The sequence below is a fragment of the Triticum urartu genome, chromosome 3A, assembly GCF_056163025.1.
Source record: "Triticum urartu cultivar PI428250 chromosome 3A, HENAU_Tu73, whole genome shotgun sequence".
Lineage (NCBI taxonomy): Eukaryota > Viridiplantae > Streptophyta > Magnoliopsida > Poales > Poaceae > Triticum > Triticum urartu.
The window spans coordinates 645388144-645400932 of NC_141875.1; the positions used below are offsets into that span (position 1 = coordinate 645388144).

Here is a 12789-nt window from a genome sequence, read left to right on the forward strand (position 1 = left end):
GTCGTCTCAACGGATTTAGATGGTGCCCTATTTAACGTGAATGTAGTTGTCTCTAATGGATAACCTCAAAACTATAGTGGTTAATCGGTAAGAAACATCATAGATTGCACTATATCCAATAATAGTACGGTTATGACGTTCGGACACACCATTATGCTGTGGTGTTCCAGGTGGCACGAATTTGTGAAACTATTCCATATTGTTTTAATTGAAGACCAAACTCGTAACTCAAATATTTGTCTCCGCGATCAGATCATAGAAACTTTATTTTCCTGTCACGATGATTTTCCACTTCACTCTGAAATTCTTTGAACTTTTCAAATGTTTCAGACTTATGTTTCATCAAGTAGATATACCCATATCTGCTCAAATCATCTGTGAAGGTCAGAAAATAACGATACCCGCCGCGAGCCTCAACACTCATCGGATCGCATACATCAGTACATATTATTCCAATAAGTCAGTTGCTTGCTCCATTGTTCCGGAGAATGGAGTTTTAGTCATCTTGCCCATGAGGCACGGTTCGCAAGCATCAACTGATTCATAATCAAGTGATTCCAAAAGCCCATCAACATGGACTTTCTTCATGCGCTTTACACCAATATGACCTAAATGGCAGTGCCACAAATAAGTTGCACTATCATTATTAACTTTGCATCTTTTGGCTTCAATATTATGAAAATGTGTATCACCACGATCGAGATCCAACAAACCATTTTCATTGGGTGTATGACCATAGAAGGTTTTATTCATGTAAACAGAACAACAATTATTCTCTAACTTACATGAATAACCGTATTACAATAAACATGATCCAATCATATTCATGCTCAACGCAAACACTAAATAACACTTATTTAGGTTCAACACTAATCCCGAAAGTATAGGGAGTGTGTGATGATGATCATATCAATCTTGGAACCATTTCCAATACACATCGTCACTTCACCCTTAACTAGTCTCTGTTCATTCTGCAACTCCCGTTTCGAGTTACTACTCTTAGCAACTGAACCAGTATCAAATACCGAGGGGTTGCTACGAACACTAGTAAAATACACATCAATAATATGTATATCAAATATACCTTTGTTCACTTTGCCATCCTTCTTATCCGCCAAATACTTGGGGCAGTTCCGCTTCTAGTGACCAGTCCCTTTGCAGTAGAAGCACTTAGTCTCAGGCTTAGGACCAGACTTGGGCTTCTTCACTTGAGCAGCAACTTGCTTGTCGTTCTTCTTAAAGTTCCCTTTCTTTCCCTTTGCCCTTTTCTTGAAACTAGTGGTCTTGTTAATCATCAACACTTGATGCTCTTTCTTGATTTCTACCTTCATCGATGTCATCATCATGAAAAGCTCAGGAATCGTTTTCATCATCCCTTGCATACTATAGTTCATCACGAAGTTCTACTAACTTGGTGATGGTGACTAGAGAATTCTGTCAATCACTATTTTATCTGGAAGATTAACTCCCACTTGATTCAAACGATTGTAGTACCCAGACAATCTGAACACATGCTCACTGCTTGAGCTATTCTCCTCCATCTTTTAGCTATAGAACTTGTTGGAGACTTCATATCTCCCAACTCGGGTATTTTCTTGAAATATTAACTTCAACTCCTGGAACATGCATATGATCCACGACGTTCAAAACATCTTTGAAGTCCCGATTCTAAGCTGTTAAGCATGGTGCACTAAACTATCAAGTAGTCATCATATTGAGCTAGACAAACGTTCATGACGTCTGCATCTGCTCCTGCAATAGGTCTGTCACCTAGCGGTGCATTAAGGACATAATTCTTTAGTGTAGCAATGAGGATAAACCTCAGATCACGGATCCAATCCGCATCATTGCTACTAACGTCTTTCAACTTAGTTTTCTCTAGGAACATATCAAAAATGAAACAGGGGAGCTAAACGCGAGCTATTCATCTACAACATAGATATGCTAATACGACCAGGACTAAGTTCATGATAAATTTAAGTTCAATTAATCATATTACTTAAGAACTCCCACTTAGAAAGACATCCCTCGAATCTTCTAAGTGATCACGTGATCCATATCAACTAAACCATGTCCGGTCATCACGTGAGATGGAGTAGTTTCAATGGTGAACATCACTATGTTGATCATATCTACTATATGATTCACGCTCGACCTTTCGGTCTTTGTGTTCCGAGGCCATATCTGTTATATGCTAGGCTCGTCAAGTTTAACCTGAGTATTCCGCGTGTGCAACTGTTTTGCACCCGTTGTATTTGAACGTAGAGCCTATCACACCCGATCATCACGTGGTGTCTCGGCATGAAGAACTTTCGCAACGGTGCATACTCAGGGAGAACACTTGTACCTTGATAATTAGTGAGAGATCATCTTATAAAGCTACCGTCGAACTAAGCAAAATAAGATATATAAAAGATAAACATCACATGCAATCAAAATATGTGACATGATATGGCCATCATCATCTTGTGCCTTTGATCTCCATCTCCAAAGCATAGTCATGATCTCCATCATCACCGGCATGACACCATGATCTCCATCATCTTGATCTATATCAATGTGTCGTCACATGGTCGTCTCGCCAACTATTGCTATCGCATAGCGATAAAGTAAAGCAATTATTTGGCGCTTGCATCTTATGCAATAGAGAGACAACCATAAGGATTCTGCCAGTTGCCGATAACTTCAACAAAACATGATCATCTTATACAACAACTTATATCTCATCATGTCTTGACCATATCACATCACAACATGCCCTGCAAAAACAAGTTAGACGTCCTCTACTTTGTTGTTGCAAGTTTTACGTGGCTGCTACGGGCTGAGCAAGAACCGTTCTTACCTACGCATCGAAAACCACAACGGTAGTTTGTCAAGTTAGTGATGTTTTAACCTTCTCAAGGACCAGGCGTAGCCACACTCGGTTCAACTAAAGTTGGAGAAACTGACACCCGCTAGTCACCTGCGTGCATAGCACGGCGGTAAAACCAGTCTCGCGTAAGCGTACGCGTAATGTCGGTCCGGGCCGCTTCATCCAACAATACCGTCGAACCAAAGTGTGACATGCTGGTAAGCAGTATGATTTATATCGCCCACAACTCACTTGTGTTCTACTCGTGCATATTACATCAACGCATAAAACCTGGCTCTGATACCACTGTTGGGGAACGTAGTAATTTCAAACTTTTCCTACGCACACGCAAGATCATGGTGATGCATAGCAACGAGAGGGGAGAGTGTTGTCCACGTACCCTCGTAAACCGAAAGTGGAAGCGTTAGCACAACGCGGTTGATGTAGTCGTACGTCTTCACGATCCGACTGATCAACTACCGAACGCACGGCACCTCCGAGTTCTGCACACATTCAACTCGATGACGTCCCTCGAACTCCGATCCAGCCGAGCCTTGAGGGAGAGTTTCGTTAGCACGACGGCGTGGTGACGATGATGATGTTCTACCGACGCAGGGCTTCGCCTAAGCACCGCTACGATATGATCGAGGTGGATTATGGTAGAGAGGGGCACCGCACACGGCTAAGAGATCAAGAGATCAATTGTTGTGTCTTTGGGGTGCCCCCTGCCCCCGTATATAAAGGAGTGGAGGAGGGGGAGGGCCGGCCCTCTCTATGGCGCGCCCTAGGGGAGTCCTACTCCCACCGGGAGTAGGATTCCCCCTTTCCTAGTAGAACTAGGAGCCCTTCCAAGTAGTCGGAGTAGGAGGGAAGGAAAGGGAAGGGAAAAGGAGAAGGAAGGAAGGGGGCGCCTCCCCTCCCTACTCCAATTCGGACCAGCCCATGGGGAGGGGTGCGGCCACCCTTTGAGGCCTTTCTCTCCTTTCCCGTATGGCCCATTAAGGCCCAATACGAATTCCCGTAACTCCCCGGTACTCCCGAAAATACCCGAATCACTCGGAACCTTTCCGATGTCCGAATATAGTCGTCCAATATATCGATCTTTACGTCTCGACCATTTCGAGACTCCTCGTCATGTCCCCGATCTCATCCGGGACTCCGAACTCCTTCGGTACATCAAAACACATAAACTCATAATATAACCGGCATCGAACTTTAAGCGTGCGAACCCTATGGGTTCGAGAACTATGTAGACATGACCAAGACACGTCTCCGGTCAATAACCAATAGCGGAACCTGGATGCTCATATTGGTTCCTACATATTCTACGAAGATCTTTATCGGTCAAACCGCATAACAACATACGTTGTTCCCTTTGTCATTGGTATGTTACTTGCCCGAGATTCGGTCGTCGGTATCTCAATACCTAGTTCAATCTCGTTACCGTCAAGTCTCTTTACTCGTTCCGTAACACATCATCCCGCAACTAACTCATTAGTTGCAATGCTTGCAAGGCTTATAGTGATGTGCATTACCGAGTGGGCCCAGAGATACCTCTCCGACAATCGGAGTGACAAATCCTAATCTCGAAATACGCCAACCCAACAAGTACCTTCAGATACACCTGTAGAGCACCTTTATAATCACCCAGTTACGTTGTGACGTCTGGTAGCACACAAAGTGTTCCTCCGGTAAACGGGAGTTGCATAATCTCATAGTCATACGAACATGTATAAGTCATGAAGAAAGCAATAGCAACAAACTAAACGATCAAGTGCTACGCTAACGGAATGGGTCAAGTCAATCACATCATTCTCTTATGATGTGATCCCGTTAATCAAATGACAACTCATGTCTATGGCTAGGAAACTTAACCATCTTTGATTCAACGAGCTATTAAGTAGAGGCATACTAGTGACATACTGTTTGTCTATGTATTCACACATGTATTATGTTTCTGGTTAATACAATTCTAGCATGAATAATAAACATTTACCATGATATAAGGAAATAAATAATAACTTTATTATTGCCTCTAGGGCATATTTCCTTCAGAAGTTACGTAAAGTTGTGCTTACGGAATGCATCGATCGTATGCTTCTCAAAAAAAAATCCATTAATAAGGTTGATCAAGTCCTATTGTAAGTGCATCTAGTGCCCCTTAGTGATTTTGTTGTATTGAAGACTTATAGTTTAAGGGACTAATGTGTTTGTGAGTGTACATAGGTCTATAAGTCTATGAGGAGTTTGATATTTACGGAGAAAGTCAACCCCTAAAAATGAATGTCTTCAACTGAAGACTTTGGCTTTCTGAAGACTTTGAAAGTGAATTAATTAGTGTGATCCTGGAGACTTGATATTCATGCGAGGAATATGAAGCGTGAAGACTTTTGTTTTCGTAGTTTCATTTTCTCTTTCTTGAGTCATAGGAAACACCGTACTACTAAAGGGGGTCGAGGTAAAACTAAGGAAAAGTTTCCAAGTGATGCTCATCTCAAAATCCTAAACCTACCAATCCTTTCGAGTGAAGCCATTGGAAATCTCATACAGTTCAGTCAATTTCTTCAGTGACAGAGACAAAGATCTTCTTGTCTCTGGGGAATTTGTTCTGACTGAGGAGTTAGGAATTCGCGAGTGTGGATTGCCTACAAGTGAGGAACATGATAGCCCTGAAAAATTTGAACCTCAAATTTCCGACTGTTGCTGTGCTATGCGCCAGCTGTCCCAAAATATCTTATCCACCTAACGGTCATATCATTGAAGGGCATTTATGTCTTCTCATGTCGGGCTGCTCCCTAGGCTATAAATAGTCGTCCCCTACAACCACTAGATGGTTGGCTGCTCCACGAGAAACTGACACTTGTCATTGAGAGCATCCCATCCTCCGAGGACTTTGAGCGAAAATCATCAAGTGACGAAATACCCAAAACCCCAAACCAAACACATACAAACCCAAAGTGATTGAGCATCACTGAAGAGATTGTTCCTGTGTGGAACCGACGCTTGTTACCTTTGAATATTGTGCATCTTCCAGACGGTTAGGCGTTATGGTCTAGACCATCCAAGAGGAAATTGTGGATCGCCGAGCGACCGAATCTGTGAAGGTTTGGAAGTCACCTGAAGACTTACCACGAGTGATTGGACGAGGTCTGTGTGACCTTAGCTCAAGGAGAGTACAATGAGGACCGTGTGTCCGGGACTGTGTGTCCTCGGGTTTAAATACCTAGCCGCTCCAACCAGACGTACGACTGTCACAGCAATTGGAACTGGTCTACCAAATCATTGTCTTCACCGAGCTAACTGGTTCTATTCCCTCAACCCTTTCATTTCCTCACTACTGTGTTGTTGTACCTGACTGTTATTGTTTGAAGACTTTGATTGAAGACTTTCTCAATTTCCTCAGTTCAATTTCTTCAGTCAGTTTGTCTTCAGCCTGCTTATCCTGTGTTTACACTACTTGTACTCTGTGCTTGTCTTTCATATCTTCATGATGACTGTACTACTACTCTGTTATGTTTGCATCTGAGTACTTATTCCGCTGCTAAGTAGTTCGTAGCTTAGGAATTTCCTCACCCTGAAATTCCTCAGTGATGAATTTTTAAAAATCACCTATTCACCCCCCCCCCCTCTAGTCGATATAACGCACTTTCACTTATTAACGGACTATTGCCAAGTGACATAAAATCGAAGAATTTTTGTATAACACTAAGTTACCTCAACTTGGATAGGCATGATTCCAATCATAATGGTTTGATATTTTGTTTCCGGAATCGGAAGAGGAAATTCAAGTCTCCAATAGTGATAGTCACAATTTTTTCAATAGAATTGAGACTGATTACTTTATTTGGCTTCCTCAGGAAATAAACCGTATGATCATTGGCATTAACATGAAAAATGATCTTGCTTCTATTTCAATCACTAAGAGCCCCTACAGTGTTAAGAAAAGGTCTTCCAAGGATAATCGACTAATTATCGTCCTTTGGCATATCAAGAATAACAAAGTCTGTTAAGATCATAACATTGGCAACCATAACCAGAACATCCTCACAAACACCAACAGGAATAGTTCTGATCTGTCAGCCATTTGCAAAGAAATTCTAGTGGGTGTCAACCTATTCAAGTTAAGCCTTTTATAAAGATAAAAGGGCGGAACACACACACTAGCTCCTAAATCACATACAACTGTTTTAACATAATTAGTCTTAATAGAGCATGCTATAGTAGGTATCCCTGGATCTCAAAGCTTTTCACGTATTTTTTCATTGAAAGAATAATTTGCAAGCATGGTAGAAATTTCAGCCTCATGATATTTCTTTTATTAGTAACAACACCTTTCATGTATTTAGCATATGGGGGAATTTTCATAATATTAGTCAAATGTACTTGAAGAAAATAAAGGTCTAAGCAATTTAACAAAGTGATTAAAAGAATCTTTATCCTTTGACTTTAAAGGTTTACTAGGAAACGACATGAGTTTTTGAACCCATGGTGCTCTTTCTTTACAATGCTTCCAAGCAACAAAACCTCTTTTATCATATTTCTTACTTTTAGGAGGTGGGTCATCAAGCTCAACTTCAGGTTCTATCTCTACCTCATTATCAGGTTCATTATTATACTGGGTGGAGAACCATCATCATTATTAGTAGCAATAACATCATCATCATTAGGTTCATGCTCATTACCTTATTGTGTCTCGGCATCAGAATTAGAAACACCATCATGATTCTCAACAGGTTTTTCTACCACGGGTTCACTAAAAGCATTCAAAGGTTTATTCATATTCTTTTTTCCTTTTCTTCATGGGTGAACTAGGTGCACTATCATTAAATCTCTGAGAATCTTTTTCAATTCTTTTAGGGTGACCCTCAGGATACAACGGTTCCTGAGTCATTTTACCACCTCTAGTAATTACTCCAACAACATGCTTATTAAGTTTATATGCATGTCCCAAAACACTAAACACCACCACCACTGTTGAAAGGGGCAAAGTTGTGGACAATGAAGACCTGCCTGGTCATTCACCCCCGTTGTTGGATTCTTTGGCGCACATACCGCCAGTGTGGTAAGAAACAGAAGAAACCATTATTGAAACCACCAGTGTGGTAGAGAAACGGAAGAAACCATTATTGAACATTGTCGCCACTATCATCAAAGCTCGGAAGGGCCAAAAGCGAAGAACTACCTAATGTCCCTAGACCAATAAACTACCGCTTCCCCGTAGATTGTGGCCTCCCCACACAGACCACCAGCGGAGTTGGGGGAGGAGGAGGAGGCAGGTGATCTACATGTAGAGGAGACGAGAAACCATAGAGTGCTTTTGCTAGGGCCGGGCTGATTCATGATGCATTTTAATTCCAGAAACAATTAAATTTATAAAAAGCTACTAGTTACGTGTTTCAGGTTGTACTAGATTTAAATTTGGTATTTTCATATCAGGCTCTTCTAAGCCTAGCTGGAAAATGAATTTTTTTGTTATTAGGTATTACCACCCTTTATGGAATTTTATTGCATTAAACTGTAGTGTAAGCATTTTCATTTTCCTTTCAAACTTAAATTGTGAGTTTCAAACGAGCACTTCATGCGGGAGTGAGTTTAGTTCATGTAACTGAGTGGAAGAATGCATAACTTTTTTTATTATACTTTTGCGAATTATGGATGTGAAGCTCCAACCAGCAGGAATCAAGTCTCTTTTTTTGGTAAGGAATAAAGTCTTTACATACACATGCAAAGTTGCAAACATACGCATGTGAATTTCATTTTTTATTGCAAACCAACATGTGGTTGGATGGCTAGGAAGACAGTGCTATCCTTGCCCACCACAGTTCAAGTCCAGACTTGACATTGATGCTCGAATTTTTCCTGAATTTACTCTTGGCCTTTTCGTCATGTGCATTTCAGTAGGAAGAGACGTTCCCATCGACTACGAAGGCGTCTGTGACGACTTCGTCAGTCTCAAAATGATGTGCCGTCTCAATCTTTTGGGAAGCTCATAGAAGTAGAGTATACATGCGTGCGTTCATAAAAATGAATATATGCTTGTGTTTGTAAGCGACTTCGATGTTACTAGGGTCATTTTTGCTATGAAAAAACTCTCTTGTTGGCAAAACGTGACCGTGCGGCACCGCGAGCCCGTGATGAAAAAACTCTCTTGAGGGCAATGTTAAACAAGCTAGGCTTCCACTCGCGTTGGGTTGATTTGGTGATGAACTGTGTCACAACTGTCTGCTATCAGATCAGGATAAATGGTGTCCTTACAGAACAGTTCATTCCCTCACGGGGACTCCGGCAAGGCGATCTGCTCTCACTGTACCTCTTTGTCATCTGTGCGGAAGGCCTCTCAGCACTTCTACACGATGCAGAGCAGACAGGCAGGTTATCGGGCTCCAAAATCTGTCAGGGCGCGCCGGTGATCTCACACCTTCTGTTTGCGGACGACTCGGTCCTTCTTCTAAGGGCCAAGCAGGAGGAAGCCCAGGAACTTCGTGAGATCTTGGACCTGTATGAGGCTCTTTCAGGGCAATGCATCAATCTGGAGAAGTCGGCCATTATGTTCAGCCCGAATACGAGAGAGGAAATGAAGGCTGCTGTCAAGGATTCTCTCCAGATACAAAGCGAGTCTTGGAACGAGAAATACCTTGGTACCGGTCCACGTCGGTAAATCAAGGAAGAAAGCCTTCGGTTTTGTGAAGAATGCCATTGCAGGGCGTGTCTACGGTTGGAAGGAGAAGCTCATTGCTAAAGTTGGAAAAGAAACATTGGTTACCACAGTAGCCCAGGCCATTCCCACTTTTGCCATGTCCTGTTTCTACCTCACCAAGTCTTTTCATGAGGAAATTAGCTCCCTCGTCGGCAAGTATTGGTGGAGCCAACAAGACAAAGAACAAACTACCCACTGGATTAGTTGGAGGAATTTGACGCAGTCCAAGGCACGGGGTGGGCTTGGTTTCAGAGATATGCATGGCTTCAATTTGGCGATGCTCTCGAGGCAAATTTGGCAGCTCATCCAAAACCCTGACTCCCTTTGTGCTAGACTTTTGCAAGCACGTTATTATCCCAACAGGCATATTCTGGACGCAGAACCACGGGATGGTATATCATACTCATGGCGAAGTCTATTGCATGGGCAACGGCTGTTTAAAGAGGGTTATGTTTGGCGCACCGGGGATGGTATGCATGTCAACATCTGGTCTGACCCTTGGATTTCCCGGCCATGGTCGAGGAGGGTCATTACCCCGAGAGGGCAAAATCTGTTGGAGAAGGTATGTGATCTCATTGGCCCCACAACCGGATCCTGGGACGAACAGCTAGTCAAGGACACTTTCTGGCCGGATGATGTGAAGCACATTCTCCAGATTCCGTTAAGAGAAGGAGTACAAGACTTCATTGCCTGGCAGTATGATACCCGGGGCCTCCACTCGGTGAAGAGCGCATACAAGCTCCATGTGCAGCTAGAGGAGGACCGAAGGAATGGGGGGCAAGGGAGAAGCTCGGCCGCGGCGGGTAATCTGGAACAAACAGCTGATGACTCCTGGAAGAGAATCTGGAAACTGCCATGTCCCAGGAACATCCAGATGTTCGCTTGGAGACTAAAGCACGAATCTCTAGCCCTTCGCACTAATGTAGCACGCAAGGGTATTCCTATCCAGGACACTAGCTGCCTCTTCTGTGGACGAGCGGCTGAGGACGGAGCACACCTTTTTTATCAAATGCAAGAGTGTCAAGGAGGGGTGGAGGGAGTTGGCGATGGAGTAGGAACGTATTGAGCTTGAAGGGATGGCGTCTGTCTCTGGGGCCTAGATGTAGAAAAGCGCCTGCATGTCCTTACCTTTTGGTGGCATTGGTGGTCTAACAGGAACAAATTACGAGGGGGGCAAACGCCACAGTCGGCTGTGGAGATAGCGCGGCGTACGAGGAGCGACATCTTGGAGTACATGGAGATCTTCTCTGTCGCTCCAAGGAAGATTCCAGCGGACAAGTGGCGACCACCTGAGGAAACAATTTATAAAATAAATGTTGACGGCTCCTTCGCTTCAGGGGAAGCGCACGCTGGCTGGGGCGCGGTGGTCAGAGACAGTGATGGGTCTGTGGGCTGCGCAAGAGCAGGAAGACAGGAGCATGTCAATGATGCCTTTGCTGCCGAGATATTCGCGATGGCTCATGCAATCAATATGGCGGCGGAACTAGGATTGGTGCGGGTGCAGTTTGAAACAGACTCACAGCTTGTCACTGAAGCCCTCGATGTGCGAAGAGTTGACTCCTCCGCCTATGCTGCTGTCATTGAGGATATGAAGTACCAGCTTAAGCTATGGTTCTCCTCGTTTTCTATATCAGTTTGTAGACGCAATGCCAATTCTGTAGCTCACGAGTTGGCCTCTATTGGCCGTGTGTATGAACCATACCATTCTTCTGAATGGCTGTCGGATGTTCCAGCCAATGTGGCTGTGCGTGTTCTGGGTGATTTACCCAACACTGTTGATTAATAAAGCTATGCTTTCCCTAAAAAAAACTATCATCTCTCTGTCCCTCCCCCAGCGCCGGAGGCAGCTACGCCGAGCCGCTGACACCGGGCATGGGCACTGGGCAGAGCGACACCGCACCAGATTCGATTCCATCCACGATTCCACGGCACGGCCTCGCCTTGCCTCGCCTGGCCGTGGCCCGGCCCCTTTCCCGTGATCCCCGTTGCAGTTATCATCCCGCAAGTCTGCAGAGAGTCATCCGTTCTCTTTCCATCTCTCTTTTTCTTTTCTTCTCTTTCCGACCCAGCATCGCATCTCGGGCAGCTGCAAGCCTGCGCTGCACGCCGCAGCTTTCTCAGACCCCACGAGCAAAGGTAAGAAATCCGCTGCTGCCTCTCGTCCAGTAGGCAGTAGCCCCTGCTCCTCCGGCGATCCATGCATAGCAGTCTAGCAGAGCCAAGCATGGTTCGCTGCTGCTCATATGCAGCACGCTGTTTTTTAACGATATATACTACGCCGTGTTTTGAAAGACAAATAAAAATACGAGACTTGCAGTGGTATTTGTATCAGTAAAACATGGGTTATGAATGAATAGTGAGTAAGATAAAAACAGACCGAGCTGGAGCAGCCTAGCCCAGTCGCTGTCTTTTTCTCACCGGCCCGAGCATCCGCCTACGGCTACGGGTCTGTACAGTACAGTCACCTTTCTGCCTGCCTGCTGCGTGAAGTAAGGACGGTCGTGCGTCCAGCCAGGCACGGAAAGTCGATGGTGAACAGTCCACATGTCCAATAGACCAATACCAATGGTATGGACTATGATATGCATGTATCGTTCCATCGCACTCGCCATTATCTTTGGGTTAATGCATAGCACGGCCAGCACCAGTGTTCATTCCCCAGCAGCATCCACAAGGCCACAACGCTCGCAGTTTATATGCATGCAATGCAAAGGAGTATCGTGAGAATGTCAGGTCAGGTCAGCCTCTTAATTAATCACCAGGCTGTGGGAGAGAGCGGGCGAACAATCGAGCGAACATGAGTACTCAGCGAACAATCATGGCGCAGGAGAGGTACGTACGCCCTGATCCGTCGCAGGGTCAAAGGAGCAAAAGGTGGCTTTGGCTCCGTTCAAAAGGAGAGTAAAAAGGATAGCAAAAGGCGGTCGCGTTCTTTACCCCGTATGATTTGCATGTGTCATCCGCGCTATCATGAGATGCGGGAGAGGTGATCGGTCAGATCAGCCACTGTGCGCAACGTACGCACGCACTGACATGTGGACCAATCGTGACGCCACTCTACTATCGCTTCACTTGGACCACGATGCATGCACGCTCCTACCCCTACTCCTCCTTGCTCTCCATCCCTCGTCGCGGCGACGAGACCGACCGGCCGGGAGTCCGGGCGACCGGGCCTGACCTGACCCGACCTGGCCAGTAGAGGTACGGCGGCGGCACACGATCCGGTCCGTCCGCTGGAACG

At 44.7% G+C, this 12789-nt stretch overlaps 1 protein-coding gene across 1 annotated transcript; it reads left to right on the plus strand.

The window, feature by feature from the left end:
- Positions 1-10782: 10782 nt before the first annotated feature.
- Positions 10783-11331, plus strand: LOC147981051 (uncharacterized). The gene has a single exon (XM_087515852.1). The coding sequence runs from the start codon at positions 10783-10785 to the stop codon at positions 11329-11331; it is 549 nt and encodes a 182-aa protein (XP_087371978.1).
- Positions 11332-12789: the final 1458 nt, after the last annotated feature.